The 22819-nt window shown below is 35.2% G+C and overlaps 2 protein-coding genes across 7 annotated transcripts in view; one reads left to right on the top strand and one right to left on the bottom strand.

Moving 5' to 3' along the window:
• The window catches only part of SYCP3 (synaptonemal complex protein 3), a 33471-nt gene that overhangs the window by 6881 nt on the left and 3771 nt on the right, over positions 1–22819 (top strand). For 2 of the 4 annotated variants that reach the window (XM_055240326.2, XM_055240328.1), the window contains exons 7-9: positions 1121–1219; positions 3527–3631; positions 3760–4092. In XM_055240326.2, coding sequence (XP_055096301.1) covers positions 1121–1219; positions 3527–3631; positions 3760–3813 — 258 coding nt within the window. In that variant the 3' untranslated portion in view covers positions 3814–4092. Of the gene's footprint in view, positions 1–1120; positions 1220–3526; positions 3632–3759; positions 4093–21082; positions 21227–22819 lie in introns of those variants that run through there. The other 2 variants (XM_063614329.1, XM_055240327.2) reach the window with 2 other exon arrangements.
• The window catches only part of CHPT1 (choline phosphotransferase 1), a 31282-nt gene continuing 12128 nt past the window's right edge, over positions 3666–22819 (bottom strand). Inside the window, exons 2-9 of one of the 3 annotated variants that reach the window (XR_008650444.2) lie at positions 18320–18467; positions 17911–18052; positions 15745–15829; positions 12316–12447; positions 9219–9377; positions 8697–8822; positions 5719–5922; positions 3666–3839 (exon numbers count right to left, since the gene is read on the bottom strand). Coding sequence is in view for 2 of the 3 variants with exons in the window: in XM_055240323.2 (XP_055096298.1) it covers positions 3795–3839; positions 5812–5922; positions 8697–8822; positions 9219–9377; positions 12316–12447; positions 15745–15829; positions 17911–18052; positions 18320–18467 (948 nt within the window). In the remaining variant the exon portion in view is untranslated. The remainder of the gene's footprint in view (positions 3840–5718; positions 5923–8696; positions 8823–9218; positions 9378–12315; positions 12448–15744; positions 15830–17910; positions 18053–18319; positions 18468–22819) is intronic. The other 2 variants (XM_055240323.2, XM_055240324.2) reach the window with 2 other exon arrangements.

The raw sequence follows: 22819 nt of genomic DNA, 5'->3' as shown, positions 1-22819 counted from the left end.
GGCTGAGGCGGGAGCATCACTTGAACCTGGGAGGCGGAGGCTGCAGTGAGCCGAGATCGTGCCTCGTGCCACTGCACTCCAGCCTGGGTGACAGAGGGAGAAACTTCCTTAAAAAAAAAAAAAAAAGAAAAGAAAAAATGCAAATTGGAAAAATAATCCAGTGTTACAACTATATAGCATTTACATTGTGTTAGGTATTATAAGAGATCTAGAAATGATTTAAAGTATGTGGAAGGATGTGCATTGGTTATATGCAAATATGATGCCATTTTGTAACAGGAACTCGAGCATCTGCACATTTTGGTCTCCTGAGGGGTTGAGTGTCCTGGAACTGGTCCCCCCAGGATACCTAGGGATGTCTGTAGTCAGAACATAGTTGACTTTTAATGGCCAGACTTGTGTTACCTCCAAGTGAGGATATTGGGGGTAGGGATGACAGTGTAAAATAGATAGGATGGATTTGTGGTGCTGATAGATTATTGAGCTGTAGTACTAAAGAGAGTAAGTTAGAATGGTAAAGAAGTAGTGGTTAAATACTAGGATAGATAGAGAAACAGTATGTATAATGGTTAGAGCCTGGATGCCAGCAACAATACTGTTTTGGATCAAATTCTTGTTTGAGCAATTGTAGCTGTGAAACCATGGACAGATTATGCCTCAGTTTACTCATCTATGAAAGGGGAATGCTGAGTATCTATCTCTTAGAAAGTTTACCATTGTTAATACTGTGTAGTGGTTAGAGTTATTAGTAATGACAAAATCTAGGGTGGGAGTATGTAAGTCAATGGCTAAAGTAGGGTAGAGGCCAAAATCATTGAGAAACAGGTCACGGAATGGAAAACCATTATTACTGGAAGGATCATCTGTGTGGACATTGAAATCAGCAAGAATTAAGACAATGACTTGATTTTTGTTAAAATTTCCCATTCAGCAACTGGTAGGATTAATATATTGTTACATATTAGTGGTGAACATAAATTATCTAAACATGGTCATAATAGTTGTTAAAATTTTAAAAGCATTGATTTTTAACACTTTAAGTTTAATGTAGAATTATTTTTTCTAAATTTAAAATTTTACCCAAACTGTTCTTACAGTTTTTTTTCTTTTATATTTGTAGAATATGTTTCGACAGCAACAAAAGATTCTTCAACAATCTAGAATTGTTCAGAGCCAGAGACTGAAAACAATTAGACAGTTATATGAGCAGTTCATAAAGGTTTGTTGTATGTTGTAACACAATACATCGTTATAAAACATAATATATTTATGGAAGTGGAAGATAATTTTTTCTAAGTTTATGGGAAAAAACATTTTACACTTTAACTACTTTTCCATTTTGAATTCATTGTTTCTGATTTAAGTGATAAATGTATTTTTACTTGAGGATTCAAATGGTTTTGTCGGGATTATTCAAGACAGGAAATGGTAAATTGGGAAAAAATCCATACTTTAATAACACTTTAGTCATAGTTCTCTGTTTAACTGAAAATAGACTCTATAATAATCATTTTTAGGCTGTATTTTACTTGTTTTTGTATCCCCAGTGTTTGTTAAATAGAAAGTACCCAAATTATTGAATTCTCGTTTTCAAATGTATCATAGAAGTATTTTATGGCACATTTGCTTTTAGAATTATTACAGTGACTAAAAATGAATTTATATCCAACATAAAATAATAGATATAATAGACATCTGATGATTAAAAGTCTGTGGATTGATAATTACCTACTGACACATACATATTAGCAAATTGTAGTGTGTACCCCTCTTGTTCTGGCAGAAATATACTTTTTAGTAACTATTCATAGAAGCTCAATGGAATCTTGCATATACTTTTTTTCAGTGGTGGTTCCTTTAGATAGTCTTGTGCAAATACATGTTAAAATCACATTAAAGGAATTGGGATGCTCTGAGTAAACTAGTAAAATTGTTTTAAAATAAGTATTTCAGAATAACTTTAATATATATGGCCGAGCACAGTGGCTCACACTTTGGGATGCCATGGCGAGATCACTTGAGCCCAGGATTTCAAGACCAGCCTGAGCAACATGACAAAACCCCATGTCTATTAAGAACAAACAAACAAACAAAAATAGCTAGGCATGGTGGCACTCACCTGTAGTCCCAGCTACTGGGAAGGCTGAGGTGGGAGGATCACTTGAGCCCTGGAGGCAAAGGTTGCAGTGAGCTGAAATCGTACTACTGTACTCCAGCCTGGGTGACAGTGAGACCCTGCCTCAAAAAAAAAAAAAAAATTATACACACACACGTTATTTTAAAAAGTATTTCCAAGTGGAAAACTTGTTGTCTTGTTCTAATGCTCTGAGAACCATTTGGTAATTGGTGTGAAGGTTTGATAAAGTACTAGATAAAGATTTCTTCTAAATGTTATCACTAAATGTTACTATTTAGGATAGGAACTATAGTATAACCTTTGGTTCCTCCATCTCCTTTCTCTGTCACATCCAGTTATTACTAGGCCCTGTAATTTTTACTTCTGCAGTGGTTCTTTCTTTTAATGCCCACTGCTACTACCCTAGTTCAGGACCTCATTATTATTTGCTTGTACCATTAAAATTCTTAACTGATTTCTCTGTTCTCCAATCTATCCTTCCTAGATCTGCCATATTATCTTTTAAAAATACATCTCTTCCCTCTTGAAAAACTGTCAGTAGCCTCCGTTCTAAATTCGTAGATATTCAAGATCCCCCTATGACATGACCCTCTTTTTAAGCTTCATTTACTACATTTGTTCATTACCCCACCCCTCCACATAACTGCTTTCTCTCAGTTCACTATGTACTTCCATGCTTCTGCTTATGCCCTTCCCCTAGAATATTTTTAACTCCTTTTATCTATTGAAATCTTAGTATTTTGCCCACTAAATTGGAATTAATCCCCATTTTCCACTATATCACCACAGCAAGTTGTGCTTCCATTCCTATTATAAAATTTTTGTTTCTATGTTTTTTTCTCATTGCCATCAGGAAACAATCATGTATTATTGTTTTTTAATTTCTCCACAGCACTTAATACAGCACCTTTTACATAGTAGGCACCAGATTATTTGTTGAATGAATAATAAAGATGTAAGACATAATTTTTATTTTTCATAACGTGAAAGAGGTTGTACTGTAGATTATTTTATTCCCTGTAGTGAATTCATGGCACACTATTAGTCATAAGTAGATTATTACTTGATATTTGGAAAGCTTAATAGAAATGGTTTTTACTGATATGGGACTTCCAGTCTTTTTTGTCTTGACCTTAACAGTTCAGGAAACCCATTTTGGGCAAAGTATACTACATTGTACTTCCTATAACATTTTATTCATATCTTATATTTTTATCTTTTATAGTAGGTATTTTGGTATTCATGTATTACTTAGAATATTTTTATTGCAAATAGATAATGAGCATTTGAATATTTAAAAATTACTACTTTTGAAAATTAATTGTACAAGTTTAGAACCTGAAATGAAAAGTGGTGCTTTGTAACTTAACTAGTCTTTTGTGTTTTTAGAGTATGGAAGAGTTGGAGAAGAATCATGATAATCTACTTACTGGTGCACAAAATGAATTTAAAAAAGAAATGGCTATGTTGCAAAAAAAAATTATGATGGAAACTGTAAGTGATCATATTGAAATTAAAAAAATAAGGATTAATATAAGCAATGAAATATTTTATTTGCTGAAATAGGTATAACACTTAACTAACAATTAAACAAATGTTTAATATCTCCTTCCATGAAACAGCAGCAGCAAGAGATAGCAAGTGTTCGGAAGTCTCTTCAATCCATGTTATTCTGATGACTCTTTGAAGAAAGAACTTGAACCTAAGTAATATGATACAATTATAACATTAGCTAAGAAGCATATTGTAAGTCTTTAGAATAGTTTAATTGTAACATCTTTAATCATAAACCTGTTTCATTGTAAGACCTCCCTTTCTGTTAAGTAAAATCTAAATAGTTGTTATGAGTTAGCAACTATTCCTAAAGAATATGTATTAAGCTTTCAGCTCTTTAGTAATGATAGTGAATTTTTCTCTCTTAACACTGTCAATTAAATAAAGACGATTTAATTTTAGGTTTGGCTTCATTGTATCTGTATCAATCCCAAAAGGTAGAAAACGCAAGTATAGAAGGTTATATTCTTTAAGGAAAAAATGATCAAATGATCTGCCCGCCTCGGCCTCCCCAAGTGCTGGGATTACAGGTGTGAGCCACCATGCCTGGCCTCCTGCTTTTCCATGTTTTAAATTTTAATTTTTGCCTCTAAAACTCACCCTTATCTTAGTTATAATAAGGTTTTCCAAGTTTTAAAAAAACAGGTGCCTACAGATAAACTTTTTCTAATTGTGACAACCTACTTGTACAGGAAGAAATTAGTCTTTCACCATTAACAAATATTTGACATTACTTCCTAAATTTTTGAACTTTGTAAAGGATTTTCGTTTTAAGCCAAAATATATATTAGAATATAAATCATAAGTACTATTCATCCTTGTAAGGAAGTCCTTATTTGGGAAGTTTTACCAATAGTTGTTAGTTAAGAGGCAAAATAAGTACTCCAGTGTTTTCTGTGTACTTAATTCCCGTAAGTATGTTTTTTTGCTTTTAAGGAATATCATCTTTTACTGTTTTCTTCAATATACCTTTTTCTCGCCTAAAACAGATGTAGTACATAAATTACTCCTTTAATTTTTTGATTACTTCATCATATGACATATGGTCTACTGAACTATTATATAAAATTAAAAATAGAGTCAGATGGGAATCTGAAGATTTGGATCCCCAGAGATCTTTGTGATAGTTCTAGTAGTATTCATAACGAGTAATCTAAATACATTTAAATTAGAGTGGAAAGATAAGAATCAGTACCTAATGTACTTAGTGGTTGAATAACTTTTACTTATTTTATGCCTTATCACCTCAAATGAGTCAGTGTGTACTTAAAGTAACTTTTATATTCTAAAAGGAAGATTTTTTTTTACCATGTTTTTCTAAGTTACTAATTTTCTTACATGTCAACTGACTTTTAGCTACTGTTTCATTTTTCATGAAAGGGAATATTTAACATCCACTTTTCGGTGACAGTGAAATTTTAACTCAAAATATCAAGGAACAAGTTACCTTCAGTGTAAAGACTTGGATGTTTTTCTGAACTGGTACAAGAAATTCCCTTTATTAAATACAAATTTTACTTAAAAAATTCCTGTAGCCCTTTTAAATTCTAGTATACTAAAAGCAAGTATTTTCTTTTATAACATACTAATATGCCTCTTTTGAAAAATGATTAGTATAAAAAATTTCTTAGAACATCACTTGATTCAATAATTACAATATTATAAGCCATGCACTTAAGCAGTATTGAATCACTTCTCAGTTTTTAGCAGTCAAAGTAAGCACCCTCAAGATGGCTAAAATCCTTTATGTTCTGAATATTTATGTAATCCTTTGGCGGTGAAAACCCTGTGTCTGCTAAGTCTCAGAGACAAACTGCTACTTAGGATTACAGGGGTTCACTGTTGTCCTCAGGATTGACATTTCTTTAGTCTTGTTTCTAATTAATATGTAGACTATTCTGAGAACATCTGTGATAAAAAATGATGATACACACAACGGGGGCTTCATAACTAAAATAGACACAATGAAATCTACAGGGTTTATGTTTTATATTCAAATATAACCTTATTATTTATGGTATACTAGCCTCCTGCACAGGGGGATTTCCTTCACTCATAGATTCCCCTAACTTCATCTCCTCTTTTCCTTGGGCTATTAGTCAGTCAATATGCTTGTGAACCTGTTCAGGTGCTTGATGACATGCAGTCTTGAATATATTTAGATGAAGGTGTCTTGAAATTTGCAGGCACAAAGCACTAAAGTATATCACCATATCAAATGAAGAAATCACCTTTAGAAGCAAAAAAAATATAAAATGGATTATGATCTATCTTTTCTCAAGTAGCACTATTCTGTTTCTCCCCCAAATATCAAACCTTAACCTAAAATTCTTCACCAAAAATACTACATTTTAAAGCACTTTAATACATTTCAAATTTGGACCTCATTGTAGTCCTCTGGAAAATGCAGGTTATTTCAGTTATAGACACTGAGGCTCAGAGGTAAAAAAGAGGACTAAAATACAGAAGCTAGAAAGTAACAACCCAACTCTCCTGACTCCACATTGTTTCAACTTCCTGCTGTGCCACGAAGCTGCAAATTTCCTTCTAGAAGAGGTTATCAGTCATCTTATAATGAACTAATTCCATCATATACATTTCTGTTTCTTTGAGGTTAGTTGTAAGAAGGTAAAAGGTCTAGAAAAGATACCATACTTGAAGCATATACAAAATTGTGTTTACAAATTTAAAGATGGCCTCTATTTAGAAACTTTGCCCAGAGTCTACAGTCAAATGCTTCTCTTCAGAAAATGAAACCCAGGAGAAAAAGGAGCCTCATAGCTCTGCCCTTGGAGAGGGAATTGTCACCCATGAGGGGAAAATCTCTATCATTTACATTAAAAGCTTACTTGAAAAGCACCACATTGTGTGTGTGGCTTTTTTTTTTTTTTTTTTTTTTTTGTCATCCACATAGTGTTTTAAATAAAAATTGAATTTGACTTCCTCAGTTTACCAGTCTCCATCACAGGTATAAACCAGGCCAATTACTCGTTACAATAGATGATTGATTTTTTTAAACACCTGATATTTTAATTCAACAATTCCACTTGGTAATACATACCTAAGTTCACTAAACGAAAACTTACATTGAGTTTTTAGATATTTTGATTAATTACCCCCTATTTTTTAAACTGGATTGTTCTGGAGCCCTAAAATTTTTTTTTTTTTTTTTTTGAGACGGGGTCTTGCTCTGTCACCCAGGCTGGAGTGCAGTGGCGCGATCTTGGCTCACTGCAAGCTCCGCCTCCTGGGCTCACGCCATTCTCCTGCCTCAGCCTCCCGAGTAGCTGGGACTAGAGGCACCCGCCACGACGCCCAGCTAATTTTTTGTATTTTTGAGTAGAGACGGGGTTTCACCGTGTTAGCCAGGATGGTCTCGATCTCCCGACCTTGTGATCCGCCCGCCCTGGCCTCCCAAAGTGCTGGGATTACAGGCGTGAGCCACCGCGCCCGGCCTTGGAGCCCTAAAAATATTTATAGTGGATACCAAATTAAAGGACATTATTCTGATTTTTAAACATTTTTAAAAAAATTTTGCCTGAAAACGTTCATTGTCCACCTCAAAGAATTAAGGACATCTCACTGCCACCATAGGAAGAATGACAACTTCTGAATGGACTATGAATGAATATTACATTATTAAGTTACTCCAGAAAAAGCATACTACACAACCTAGTAAAGGACCATTAGATGTACTCCCGTAATCCATGCACAGAATGGATACAGATTTTTTTAAATATCCAAATCTAACAAATACAGTGAGATTATCTGAATTATCCAAAGAAAGATTCACTGCAGGGCTTTGGGGGGTTTTGTTTTGGTGTACTTCAGTATATTTATATATCACTATGAATTTGGTGACAACCAGTGGGTCCAGAGATAGAAATACAACAAAACTATTCAAAGCCACCATTAATTGGAGACCAACCATAAAGATATGTCTCAATAATAGAAAAAAATGTAATAATGCTCCATTTATCCAACTTTGTAATTGAAGTGTTACCAATATTTTCTTTTCCTTAGATGGCTGACGTGTCTCCCTCAAGCACTATATTCTGTATTTTATAATCATTTTGAATAGAAATTAATATCTATGTCATCCACATCCTTTCCTTAAGCAGGATATAATCAAAGAGAATTTAATTTAATTGATGACTGAGTCATCATTAATACAAATTATGCACTATTCTCAAGGGCCATACACATATAAAGGGTTCCTTACATCTAGCATAAAATGGTCTGAGAATCCTGTATTTAGTAGCACTGTCTATTCTGTTTTGTTTCCTCAATATTAGCTGACAATTCTCGATGCAATAAAGTACCCACCTTTGCTAGTACTAACCCCATCTAATTTTCCTGTTACTTGCTGTAAACTGGGAATGAAGTCTTTGGGCAGAGTAAAGTGGTTTTTGGCATCTTTGTACTGGTATTTTGGGGGAGAAAAATATAGCTATTTTTAGGTAGACAGTTGTGTTTCCAAGAATCTAGGTTGTTGGAAACCTGGCCTATAGATATGTGGCCATTTCTACACACAATATAAAATTATTCACAGCTTAGAAGAAGTAATTTCAAATACTCAGAAACATTTATTGTGTATATTGTATAGACTAGATCTTTTTTTTTTTTTTTTTTTTGAGACAGAGTCTCACTCTGTCACCCAGGCTGGAGTGCAGTGGCATGATCTTGACTCACTGCAACCTCTGCCTCCCAGATTCAAGTGATTCGCCTGCCTCAGCCTCCTGAGTAGCTGGGATTACAGGGATGCACCACCACGCCTGGCTAATTTTTTGTATTTTTTGGTACAGACAGAGTTTTACCATGTTGGCCAGGTTGGCCTCAAACTCCTGACCTCAAATGATCCGTCCACCTTGGCCTCCCAAAGTGCTGGGATTACAGGTGTGAGCCACCACGCCTGGCCTAGACTAGATCTTGAGGCTACTGATAGCTCACTGAAATATCTCTTAAGCATTGTTAAAAAATAAATAAAATGGAGAAAAATACTTACCATTGCTATCCATAGAACAACATATTCGTCTATAAAATTATTAAAGTACTGGTCTAAAAACAAAAGACCTGGCCCCAAAAAGACAGTGTCTTGAAGATACAGTTCACTTTTGGTCATGTGAGCTATCTATAAAAAAACAAAATAATTTTACTATTAAGTTTTAAATGTGTTAGCTTTTACGACAGAATTAATTATAACTTTAATTCAGTATTAAAACAGACCACTTAATCTCACATTTGATATAAGAATACTTTTCTACACCTTCTCAAATTCACAACTGGGTAGCTTATTAAAGTTTCTAATGTTTAAATTTCTTGATATCAGAAAGTTGTAAATGATAACTACAGCTAAACAATTTAACTGAATATAACATAACTCCTATCACAGTTTTGCTTGGAGCACAAATAGCTATTATGATTTTGACACTACAAAAAAACCCTATACATTTTATGAAATAATTTCCAGCTTTGTGTTTGATGACCAAGTATATTATTTATATCATGAATAATAAAAATTTCTTACCACTAATTTTTGTGAGACTTTAGCAAAGACACATCCAAACATTAGGGTATAAAGACAAGGATGCTTTTCAAACACATCAGCTGCTGACTTTTTATAGATCATTATTGCCAGTATAATAATTAGTCCTATGTGGAGTCCAGGTGACAAGACACTGGTGCCCTAAGGGATAAAGCAGAAAATCAGTATCACATTTTAACACTGCATTTATTACAATGTAGACATTTTCTGACCATCTATTTTGTGCAAGAGGCCTAAAGAACAGTGTGATGCAGTGTATGGCCTATAGGAGTGTACAAACCTGAGTTGTGCTTTTCAAGGTTTCATAGAACCTGAGGGTGACAGAGACATAATACAGTGCCACAGATGTCTGATTCCAGTTTGATATTCACACACGTTTTAAACTGGCTAAAAATTAATGCAGTTTATTCTATAGCAACTTTTACTATGTTGAAGGCCATCCACATGTGGATTGCCAAATTAACATAATTTTGTGGAGATACTGAAATAGAGCTTATTCTGCCAATTCTACAAAACATCACTGATGAAGAAGAATAAGAATAGTTTAGTTCTATTCAGGTTTCCTTCTTTTTTCCTATTTTCTTTTCTTTTTCTTTTTTTTAATTTTTTGTGTTTTTAGTAGAGACAGGATTTCCCCATGTTGCCCAGGCCAGTCTTGAACTCCTGGGCTCAAGCAATCCTCCCAGCCTCAGCTTCCCAAAGTGCTGGGATTACAGGCGTGAGCCACCACACCCAGCTTATCCTAGTTTCTTTCTACACCAACATCCCCACGTCCTTTTTTTTTTGCATTCAGACTGCAAATGTTCTTTTATGTAAAATTGTAAAATCCAGACCATTACATTTTTATCTATGTGAATTAGTATCCTCTTGGCACTGCTTATCCTAAACGAAATATTGAAATAAGTTTGGTATTGAGGTTATTAAGTCTATAACCAATTTAAATGGGTTCACAAGAACAGCTTTACTCTTGTTTATTAAGTTTACATGTTTTAAGTTAGAACTTACTATAAAATTACTGTAATACCATATTATAAAATTATATACATGACACTGTATAGTAATAAATTATAAAAATCTAATAGTGCTTTATATTATGGTTCTTAAATTTCATTCAAGAAAAAAAAATCTGCTCCTAAAAAAGCTGGAAAAATACCAGTTTAAGAGTTTGAAACCAACCACTTGCTAACTTGTGTTTAAGTCATCCTTCAAACATCTAACGGTTTTTTTATGAAAATATTCTTTTTTTTTTTTTTTTTTTTTGAGATGGAGTCTAGCTCTGTCACCCAGGCTACAGTGCAGTGGCATGATCTTGCCTTACTGCAACCTCTGCCTCCCAGGTTCAATCGATTTTCCTGCCTCAGCCTCCCGAGTAGCTGGGATTACAGGTGCCCGCCACTAAGCCCAGATAATTTTTGTATTTTTAGTAGAGACGGGGTTTCATTGTGTTGGTCAGACTGGTCTTGAACTCCTGACCTCATGATCTGCCTGCTTCGGCCTCCCAAAGTGCTGGGATTACAAGCATGAGCCACCGCACCTGGCCAAAAATATTCTTTAGAGTAGACAGTGATCATTACTAAATCTTGTTTTCTTCAATGGAATTTTCCAACTAATGTTCTATGTTATCATCCACAGTCAAGCAACATGGATTCCTAAGCACAGTACTATACCGAGATCAACTGACAAAACACCTCAAAAAATGACAACTTTTCCAAATATATCAGAACTTGTATTTCTAGATGAATTGTATACTTTGCTTTTGAATTATGTATATAAAGTGTATTCATAAATATTGACAATTTGTCAATTATGAGGATCCCTTTGAAATTGTCTCCAAAGTCTATTTACAAGTCTTTTAAAAGAATGAGACTTTTTTTTTTTATTAAAAATGCTATATCTAATGTTTAATATTTTATTAGACCTTGCTCCAAATTACTTTAATTTAAAGGATAGAAATTTTGAACTATACAACAAAAGAAATTAAAGTGAATATGCTATAGTTTAAAGCAATCCTAAAAGGCATTCTGTTTTTTTTTTTTTGAAAAAAAAAAAAAAAAAAAAAATCTGTCACCCAGGCTGGAGTGCAGTGGCACCGTCTCAGCTTACTGCAACCACCACCTCCTGGTTCAAGCAATTGTCCTGCCTCAGCCTCCCAAGTAGCTAGGTGGATTTACAAAAGCATGGGCCACCATGCCCAGCTAATTTTTTTGTATTTTTGGTAGAGACAGGGTTTCACCATGTTGGCCAGGCTGGTCTCGAACTCCTGACCTCAAGTGATCCACCTGCCTCGGCCTCCCAAATTGCTAGGATTACAAGCATGAGCCACTGTGCCCGGCCCTGAAAAAGGCATTATAACAATGTTTTGGTATAAGATGGTATCACTGGAATAAGTACTTGTCTTCTTCTGTTCAACTACCTTGAAAATGACAATAGGCTTTTTAAAAACATAGGTGTTACATTTGTTTAAAAAGTTTGCAGGAATTCCAACTCTTGCCCACTTAAAAGTACTGAAGTTTTAAAAAACAAATATGAAAAAATACAAAAGCATTATATTTAATACTTGCATGAGCAAGCTGTAAAGAACACAAGCACAAAGTATACCCACTTAAGAATTAAAGTTAAAATTTTACCTTTTGAAATATTAGAATAGTTCTTTCAAATATATTTCAGTGAAATTTCAATAAAATTTACTTGATGAGTAATAAATTGCCCCATATGTGAAACCATTGACCTCTGGCTGCTTTCCTGCTTTCAATCAGGAACTCATACATTCCCTACCCTTCCTCCTCTCTGCTATTAGTTCAAGGCACAAAATGCAGGAAAACAAATGGCAACTCTTAATTATGTGCAGCAATGAAACTAGATGTCAGAAAAGTCTATGCAGAGCAAGCCTGTAGAAAGAGGAAAATATCAGTTTAAACTGTTTTTAAAATGCTTTTGTACTATGTGCCTAAAATGAATTCTTTAAGATACTTAGTTTCCTTCCCCATTCTTGAACTTTGGCATATTTTAATCTTTTTATAGCTGGTGATAAGAAAATTTATCATAAAATTGACACTGAATGATGAAATTAATGCCTTACTGCTATAGTGGATCCATTCTTGCCAACACCACCATGGAGGATAACATGGAAATAATTTGAACAGGAAAATATTACTCCACCTAGAAATCCAAGAACTGGAAGGATCTTCAATTTTATTTCTAGAATAGGAATCTTTAGGGGTAGAAGAAAGAAACAATTAAGACAACAGAATTTTGTTTTTTTACTAAATAATAAAGAAACATAATGATAAGCCCTGTACAATAAGCTATCCTTTTTCTTGTGATCAAACCTCAACTTCTGGAATATAGTCCAAAGTGATAACTTAAAAACTTTTTTTATTTAACTTTTTTAGTTTTTAAATTTTTATTATTATTTTTAGACTAGCCAAGTACAGTAGTGAGGGGGGGAAAGAGAAGAACAAGGAGTTTGACCTGTAACTGACTGTAAGCAATCAGTTGAGATAACTGACTACCACTGGACCAGCCTAAAGTGACTTTTTTTTTGAAACTGCTTTCTTCCTAAGTGAAAAATGAATCCACCAAACCAGCTTAGTCTGTTTATATAACTATGACTAAATGTTTAATCTCATAAGATTTCATCTGACTTAAACATGAAAAAGGATAGTTCACTTGAATTTAGTAGCTTCTAAAAAGTAGCATCACAGGAAAGGGAGACACCATGATTTGCATCATAAATGTAACAAATATCATGATGTGTATGCAAGCAAAAAATCTGTGTAGTTAATATCCAGGATTAAATCTCTAGCAATATATTTACCTGTTGGTCAACTGCTGTTCAAGAAAACTTCCAAAGGCAGCAAAGGATTTAAAAAACAGTAACAATGAATTGCCAGAAGCTAGAGGCTACTATGTTTAGAAAATAGACTGAAATAATGTACCAAAATTTGTGGAAACTACAGGTTAGTAATTAAATTTAGAAAACCTGAATCAAAAGTAAGTATTCTTGTTGGTAGGAATAAGCAGGTATGTTTTCTTCCTACAATATTGCCAAAACATTGAGTGAAACAATTTTAAGATTCAATTCCAAATTTAAGACAACCACACCTGACTTAATAACTAGAGTTGTCTAACTGTTCTAGGTCTACATTTACCTTCTTTTTTTTTTTTTTTTTTTTTTTTGAGACGGAGTCTCCTGTCGCCCAGGGCTGGAGTGCAGTGGCGCAATCTTGGCTCACTGCAACCTCTGCCTCCCAGGTTCAAGTGATTCTCCTGCCTCAGTCTCCCGAGTAGCTGGGATTACAGGTGCCCATCACCACACCCGGCTAATCTGTATATTTTTAGCAGAGACAGGGTTTTGCCATGTTGGCCAGGCTGGTCTTTAACTCCTGACCTCAGGTGATCGGCCCGTACATTTACCTTCTTACGGGCACAACCTGAACAGTTACTACAAAAAACACATAGCATCCCTCTGTTATCTTGTATGGGCCTATAGTAGCATATCCTTGATTCTATTTACTCTTACATGATGAGAGGGAATATGAATGTACTGGGGAATCTATCACTACTACTTAAAAACATGACCAAAGTCTATTTTGGAGCCTACTGACAAATGATAATTGGCAATTCTGATACTAAATGCTACAGGGAAATCTTTTTTTTTTTTTTTTTAAAGATGGGGTCTTGCTGTGTCACTCAGACAGGAGTGTAATCAGTGGCATGATAATGGCTCACTGCAGCCTTGAACTCCTGGGTTCAGCTGACCCTCCTGCCTCAGCCTCCTGAGTAGATGGGACTACAGGTGCATGCCACCATGCCCGGCTAAAATTTTAAAGAGTTTTTGTAGAGGCAAGGTCTTGCTAAGTTGCCCAGGCTGGTCTTGAACTCCTGGCCTCATACTGTGTTTTTAATGGACTTAATTTTTTACAGTGGTTTTAGGTTTGCAACAAAATTTGAGTGGAAAAGTATATAGCCACCCTCCCCTCTGCCAACAACATCCTACACCAGAGTGGTACATTTGTTACAACTGGTGAACCTACATTGACACATCATTATCACCCAAAGTTCATAGTTTACATTAGAGTTCAATCTTGGTGTTGTACATTCTATGTGCTATGACAAATGTATAATGACATGTAGCCATCATTTAGTATCATACAAAATAGTTTTACTCCCCTAAAAATTCTCTGTGTTTCACCTATTCATCCCTTCTTCCTCCAACCCATGGTAACTTCTGATCCCTTTACTGTCTCCATAATTTTGCCTTTTTAAAGAATGTCATACAGTTGGAATCACACAATATGCAGCCTTTTCAGATTGGCTTCTTTCTCTTAGTAATAAACATTTAAGGTTCCTCCATAACTTCTTGGAACTCCATAAGTTCCTCGCATAACTTCTTTTCATGGCTTGATAGCTCATTTCTTTTTAGCATTAGTTTATCCAGCTAAGATGAAGGACATCTTAGTTGCTTTCAAATTTTGGCAATTATGAATAAAGCTGCTATAAACATTTGTGTACAGGTTTCTGTATGGACATAAGTTTTCAAATCATTTAGGTAAATAACAAGGAGTGTGACTGCTGATCATGTGGTAAAACTATGTTTAGTTTTGTATCACTTACTATTTTTACTAGATGTATAGCTTAGTGATTACATACAGTCTGGAATCAGTCTGTTTAATTCCTAGCTCCAGCACTTCTCATGTGTCCTTGGACAAATTACTTAATCGCCCTAAGACTTATTTATCAAGCATAATACTAATAATATCTATTTTATAGGATTGTTCTGAGGGGCAGATAAAACTGATGGTAAATGTTTAGGAACATAAGTATTGAATGACTGTTAGTTGTTGACTATTGATATCCTTATTATTATTCTTAACACTATGAGCAGAAAGTGCGAGTCAGTTAGCCAGTATGGTGGACTTAGGTTGTGGTAACAGGATAATTGTTTCTTCAGAAATGTTCTTCTTTTGCAAAAAAGCTTGAATTTATGACAGTGGCCTCCTAAGAGCCAACTTTTATGAAAATACTGAGGTCACCAAGCAGGCAGAAAATAAAAACATTCCTTAATATGTGAATCTTCACCTCAAGGTAGATTATAAAAATGCAAATTAACTACTTTCCTAATATTGAGTGACTAGTTTTAAATGTAAAATATTTTACTGGATTTATTTTTAAAATATTTATTTTATTTCACCCTAGAAAAAGTTATTCCAATGTGTGTTTTCTGTTGTTGTTTTTGTTTCATTTAGTATTAGGGAAATGAGGTTGTTTTCTTCTATGTGGCAATATATTTATGCATAGGAGGAAATGCCATAAGGTATATAGGATAATACACATTATAAAATGAAGAAAAAAATGTTAAGAAATGGAACAAATATTAAATACACCAATAAAAAAGAGAAAAAAATTAAATACAATGCCAAGGATTTCTGAAGAAAATTAACAATGCAATACTTTTTCCTAAATATTTGAAAAGTACTTAATTATAAATTTAAATATTCAGATTTACCGTATAGTCCCACATTGTTGCTCCTCCAAATGCAGACAATACGAAGACAACCACTAAAGCTATCTGAATTTCAGTTACATCCACTCTAAAGAGGAAGGACAAAGAATAGATAAGGTGTTTGTAAATAAAATTCCTGAATATGGAGGTTAATCACGTATTAAATAGCAAAGATGGAAAAATCTCTGTAGGCTTAGTTTATTTTTACCTTTACTTCTATTATTGAATTATCAGTTGACTACACTGTTAAGTTAAAAAGGTTACAGAACAACATGTGCTCACACATAGGTAACAGTACATGCAGAAGGAAAAAAATATATACCATATATCAAATTGCTAATAGTTATCACTGATGTTATAAAGACTTTTATTTTCTAATTTATGTACTCCTGTAAAGTCTGAAGTTTTTTCACAACAATTACCCACTACTTGTGTACATAAGGAAAAATTATAATAAAAACAACCATATGATTTAAGGCAAATTTAAACACTCCCAGGCCAATGTCACTTAAAAAGTAGGGAAAATTCCAAGAGTCTTCTTCACTGAGGTACTAATAGTCACTGTAGTTTTTTTAGTTTCCATAGACATTTTTCCCCTAATAAATATTCTTAAATTTCTCAAAAAACCACTAACCAATCAGCATCAGTCCCTCTAGTCTGCATTCCCCTGAAGCTGTCACTCTCTCTCCTATGCTACTCGAATAGGCTCACCGAAAATTAGTCAACATTTGTAATTTTCTCCTCTCTTCATGTTTGTTGCTTAACCCACTGTAGTCTGGCTTTTGGCCCCATTATTCTACTAAAATTGTTTAAGGTGAATTGACCTTCAATTTTCAATTTCAATTAAAGGATACAAATCTAAGGGATACATTTCATTAATTATCTTGCATAACTTCTTTACAATATTTAAGATGCTGATCATACCCTCTTTCTTGAAAAGCTCTGCTGTGTTTTTATCTATTCCATGTTCTCTCCTGATTTTCCTCCCTTGCTGGAGCTCTTCTCATGCTCCTTCCTAGACTGCCTGTTTATTCATATCTTAGATGATGCTTTCAGAATTCCATCTGGAATTTTATAGTCTATGAACAATTTTATCTGTACTTAAAACTACCATCTATATGCTAATGACTTCTAAATCCTTATCTCCAATCTACATTTTTTCCTGAGCTCTAGATTTTTATATCTGTCTACATACTTTACATCTCTGCCTGGATGCCCCAATGTCTTTAGATGGAGGTAATACCCACCTTACGGGATAAATGTAAGGAATAAGTAAGATAATGCCCGTGAAGCTCTTAGTACAATGCCTGAAACAGGTAAGTGCTCGATAGGTGGTAAATACAATTATTCCGTAATTGAGAATCAACTGCCTGAAGCCTGCCCTCTGCTAAATGGTCCATAGTTTTGAGCTTCTCCTATCATTTATCATTAGAGATTTTTTTCAGAGCTACTGTTTCTCCTTTTCAGCAATAAAGTGGGGCTAAAAAGAATCAGTAGACATGGGAAGCCAAAGCCAAAATGAGCAAATGACAAAGTTCTTAAAAGGATCAGACCGAGAGGGAGCTATATGAAAAAGAGGAACAGAGAATAGCATTCCTGCTTTGTGCACTATTTCCTGGTCTCTAAGAAAGAGGCACCAGAGGCAGATAATACTATCTAATGTTTAGCACTAGCATTTACAAGGTGCTTTTACATTATCTCACCAATTGCCTACCACAGTTGAGAGTCTCACAATTACCTGATGCTGGTGACTGTTGTCAAGGCGGGTCCCCTTTCTGTGCACACGAAGATTCGACCAAAAAAGGACCTTAGACTCCATACTGCATTATTTTATTATATGAATCAAATGCTTATTTAAGTACTGCATAACCCTTTTCTATATTATTCAGGTCCCTTAATTTTCTTTTAATCCTCTCTATTGTAAACTTGGGCTAATGATTAAGTTGGAGAAGAGGAGAAGAAAAATAAAATTATTATCAAATAATGTAACTATTTATAACATGCAGAATACCTAAAAGACTTAAGGTGTAGCATTTATGAGTACTCTGACGAATTAATTTAAATTACTGATTGAAGATTTGTTCTCCTTATTATTGATGAATGATATAACAGATTGTGCAAATGAATTCAATTATATTTTTTAATGTACAACTTAAAAAGCATACTTACTTTCCAAATCTCAACACGCCTGAAACATAAGTCTGCCAATGAGCGCAATAAAACACAAACATCCCAATAAAAGAGCAGAAAAAAAACCAGTCAGGATGAGTTCCTAAGCGAGCAGCAATTGAAGCTCCCACTGCCATAAATACTGAAAGAAACAAAGTTTAAGAATCATTAAGAATTAAAAATAATTTATGAAATAATTGCCCTATGCTGTTTAGAAATACAGAGCTCTAAGGAAATAATCATGGCATTAAAATAAAGTACACTTATCAAAATGAATTCTTGACATACTTTTTAAACAACTCCATACATTCGCTTCCAAATGTATATCCATCCAAAAACTGACCATTCGGACAGCTCAGTTCATTGTATTTTTAAGGTATCATAAAAAAAAAAAACTCCACTAATTTACCTGTGGAAAGAGAGTCACAACCATGGTCAAAGAGCTCCCCTAAAGGAGAACAAGAGTTTGTTCTTCTGGCTTGTTTCCCATCAATGGCATCCAGTGACTGGTAAATAAAAAGTCCCAGTGCACATAAAAGGTATGTCCAGTATGGTGCCTATAAAAAATGTAAATAAAATAAAGATTGTTAAGTGATAATAAGCTTTCTGAAAATAGCTCAACCTAAGGCTTCACACTTTGTAGCACCCCGTGTGTTATAAAGAACGTTTCTAACCCTCATTCTACAGATGAGAATTAAATTGAGAAATTGAATTAACTGCTTTAAGTCATCTAGGTAGAGGGTCACAGAAGTCCACAATGTAAGAAACACAAAGTTAAACAACTGAGTAAGGATTAGGACCCTGATCTTGATTCTTACATCCATGGCTTTTTTAATATAATACTATGCATTATGCCACAGATTTGAAATTACTGTTAAATTTTTGCTGTGAAAAAAGACCTTAGGGGCCAACTGCCAACCTCTGCTTCCATTCACAATGGAGTATCAGGGACTAGATTTACTCTCCCACCTTATATAACTAGAAAGGCAATAAAATATATTTAAAAAAAAAAAAAACAAAAAACAGTTTTCAAACATTACAGGCAGTGCAGGCTTGTGATCCCTCACAGAAGGGAAACAAATGAGATGAGCCCTGCGACTGCTCCAGCTCACTTCCCAGAGTCAGTTTCCAGGCCACAGTGCAGGTCCCATGACTAGAACAGAGTCCAGCGATCATGCTGTGTTTAAGAGAAACACAAAGTTCAGGAAGGTCAAGGCAATTAGGATTTGTGAGGCAGAGTGCCTGAGAGGACAGAGCTGCACAGAGAGAGGAGCACAAGTTGTGGACGTCTTACGGAAGGGTATCTTTCAGTCTTCGGCTGAGAACTCACCTGTGCCTGAATGAGATGAAACTAACAAAGGCCAGGGAGAGAAGCACTGCAATGTTGAAGCTCAGACAATTCTCAAAGCTCATACATGGCTGGGACATTCATGTTCCCGCCAGGCAAAGCAGAAAGCCTCATTAATACCTGGGGCATTGGGTAAAGTTCTCAGAAGTGTACTGCCTTACCAGCAGGCATAAATTAACCCTAGACTGAAGGCTTCTCTGGACAGCCCTAACAAAACTTAAAATCCAGCCTCAAAAGGATCCAAGTAATTCCTGGCAACTTAACTACAGCCATCACAAAGTACATCTTAGGGGAAAAAAATCTAGTATCCTAAAGGTAAAATTCACAAGGTTTGGCATTCAGTAAAAAATTACCAGTCATGCAAAGAAGCAGGAGAATATAATCGACAACTAGGAGTAAAATCCATATAATCAGAATACAATCAGAATCAATATGAACAGAAGTAATAGAATTAGCAGATGAGGACATCAAAATAGTTATTATAAATATGCTCCACATGTTCAAGAAAGTAGAGGAAAACAGGAAAATTATAAACAGAAATGGAAGAAAAGACTCAAGTGAAACCTCTAGAAATGAAAATTACAATATTTGAATTGTAAAATAAACTGGGTGAGATTAACACCATATTAGACACCACAGAAGAAAAGATCAATAAGCATGTACCCACGGAAACTATCCAAAATGACGAAAGAAAAATGACTAAAAATAATTGAACTGTGCATCAGCGAGTGGTGGGACAACAGAAAGCAGTCTAGCACATATGTAACTGGAGTCTTAGAAAGAGAAAAGAGCGGATGGGGGCATGAAAAATATAAGAAGAAATAAATGATGAAAAATGTCCAAAGTTGAAATCTATAAACCCACATGTCCAAGAAGCTCAACAAACCCCAAACAGAATAAATATTTTTTAAAAACCCATCAAGGCACATCATAATTAAATCAATGAAAACTAGTAGTAAGCAGAAAATCACAGGCCAGGTTCGGTGGCTCACACGTATAATCCTAGCACTTTGGGAGGCCAAGGTGGGCAGATTGCTTAAGCCCAGGGGTTCAAGACCAGCCTGGGCAACATGGTGAACCCCATCTCTACAAAAGATACAAAAATTAGCCTGGTGCAGTGGCGTACACTTGTAGTCCCAGCTACTCAGGAGGCTGAGGTGGGAGGATCACCCAAGCCTGGGGAAGTCGAGGCTGCAGTGAGCAGTGAGTGCCACTGTACTCCAGCCTGGGTGACAGAGCGAGACCCTGTCTTGAAGAGTAAAATAAATAAAATACCATATTCAGTTCCAATGAGCAGGTTCTTAAAAGTTTATCTTGGAAACTATGAAACAATTTAAGAAAGGGCAAACAGAAAACTGAGCAGTCATCATGACAGTACAAAAATGAAAAACAACACATCCTACCCAGAATCTTTTGAAAGAATCCCAAAGTGTCTTGCAGAGAACAATTCTGTTAACCTAGTAAATTCTTTTCAAACTAGTAAATTCTTTCTTAAAGATAAATTTTATTATGTATACAACATGATGTTATGGGATATGTAGATAGATGGAAACGGTACTAAACTGAAGCAAATTACCGTATCCATCATCTCACATAGTTACCCATTTTTTTGTTTTTGTGGCAAGAGCAGCTAAAATCTATTCATTTTACAGTTCAATTTTTTTAACCTATACCCCTCAGGTTGTACATCAGATCTCTAGACCTGCTCATCTTCCAAAGCTGTAATGTTGTATCCTTTGACCTGCCTCTTCCCATTTCCTCCCCTTTATGCCCCTCTGCTCCTGATAACCAGTTTCATTCTCTACCTCTGAATTTTTTTTTCAGATTCTGTGTATAAGCGAGATCAAGATCACACAATATTTCTCTTTCTGTGTCCGGCTTATTTCACTTAGCATAATGTCTCCCAGGCTCATCCATGTTGTGGTAAATGGCAAGATTTTGTTCTTTCGGGCTCAGTAATATTCCATTGTGTATACTACAGTTTCTTTATCCATTCATATGTTAACAGACATGCTGTTTCTGTATTTTGGCTACTGTGAATAATGCTACAATGATCATGGGAATGCAAATATGTTTTTAAGGTGATGATTTCATTTCCTTTGGGTATAGTTTTACAGTTTTCTTATATTTAGGTATTTTATCCATTTTGAGTTTATTTTTGTATACGGTGTAACGTAAGGTCCAATTTCCTTCTTTTGGCCTATGGAAATCATTTTCCCAGCATTATTTATTGAAGAGACTATCCTTTCCCCATTGTGTCCTCTTGGGGCCCTTATCAAAAATTAGTTGACCATATCAAACTAGCAAATTCTTACCCATTTTTTCTACTATGAGAAATTGTTTTTAATTTTGATGATTAAAGGAAGGCAAAGTTACACGTCAAACATATGTAAAATTGGACGTTGAAGTTACTAAAATTTCTGTAATGACAAAATGTCAGAGGGATCTTCCATTTCTCTATGTAACTCTTTATACTGAAAATCTGGATCTTCTCAAGGAGAACTCTAAAAGTCAACATTTAAAGCTTAATTCTGATCTCTGATCTGAGAAACTAGGTACAGGCAGGTCTCATGGTCAGGTATTAACTGAAATTCATACTGAAATAAATTTGATTAACCCTTACACCACAACTGGTGGTGACTCTGCCCCAAATTACATCCCGCTCTTCATTTAGAAAAGGGAAATGAAGACTGTTCACCAGTTTAAAAGTACTTCATTAGGATACTAGCGGCGTTTAAATAGGGAGAGACTGGGAATGTAAACAGGGAAGAGAGGAAGTCTAGGCAGAAACCAAAGTTTCTGGCTGAAAGTGAAAGATTTACTGGAGTCAGTGACTAGATCCATGTTCCTGGAACAGGTAATTTACAAGAGATAATATTGCAAAGGTAATGTGATCTTAAACAGTACAACAAAGGGCATTTCTTTTCTTTCCTTTTTTTGTTCTTGAGACAGGGTCTCGCTCTGTCGCCCAGGCTGGAGTGCAGTAAAGGATCTTGGCTCGCTGCAACCTCCGCCTTCCAGGCCCAAGTGATCCCAAAGTAGCTGAGACTACAGGCGCACGCCACCACACCCAGCTAAATTTTTATATTTTTGGTAGAGACGGGGTTTCGCCATGTCGCCCAGGCCGGTCGGTCTCCAACTCCTGACCTTAAATGATCCACCTGCCTCAGCCTCCCAAAGTGCTGGGATTACAGGCATGAGCCACTACACCCAGCTGACAAAGAGCATTTCTAACGTATTATTTCAATTAATACATAAATCCACAGAGATAGGGCAGTTATTATCATATTCTTTTTGTTAAAGATGAAAGTGAAACGGAGGAGTGATAATTTACATCAAGGCAAGCACTTAGGCTGGGTCGAGGAACTAGATCAGGTCTTCCAACTTGCACTTTGATGAGATTTATCCTACCACAGGCCACACAGACTGAATGGAACTCTTCACCTGAAATCTTCACAAACTCCCTATTCCATCAAACCTGCTGATAAGCACTTTCCCCCTCACACAATACACTTTCAAGTGGTAGTGAGCCACAGGAAATGGTGCCAGCCACAAGAGTCT

The sequence above is a fragment of the Symphalangus syndactylus genome, chromosome 13 (assembly GCF_028878055.3).
Source record: "Symphalangus syndactylus isolate Jambi chromosome 13, NHGRI_mSymSyn1-v2.1_pri, whole genome shotgun sequence".
NCBI classification, from domain to species: Eukaryota; Metazoa; Chordata; class Mammalia; order Primates; family Hylobatidae; genus Symphalangus; species Symphalangus syndactylus.
This window is presented reverse-complemented; position numbering and strand designations above follow the sequence as displayed.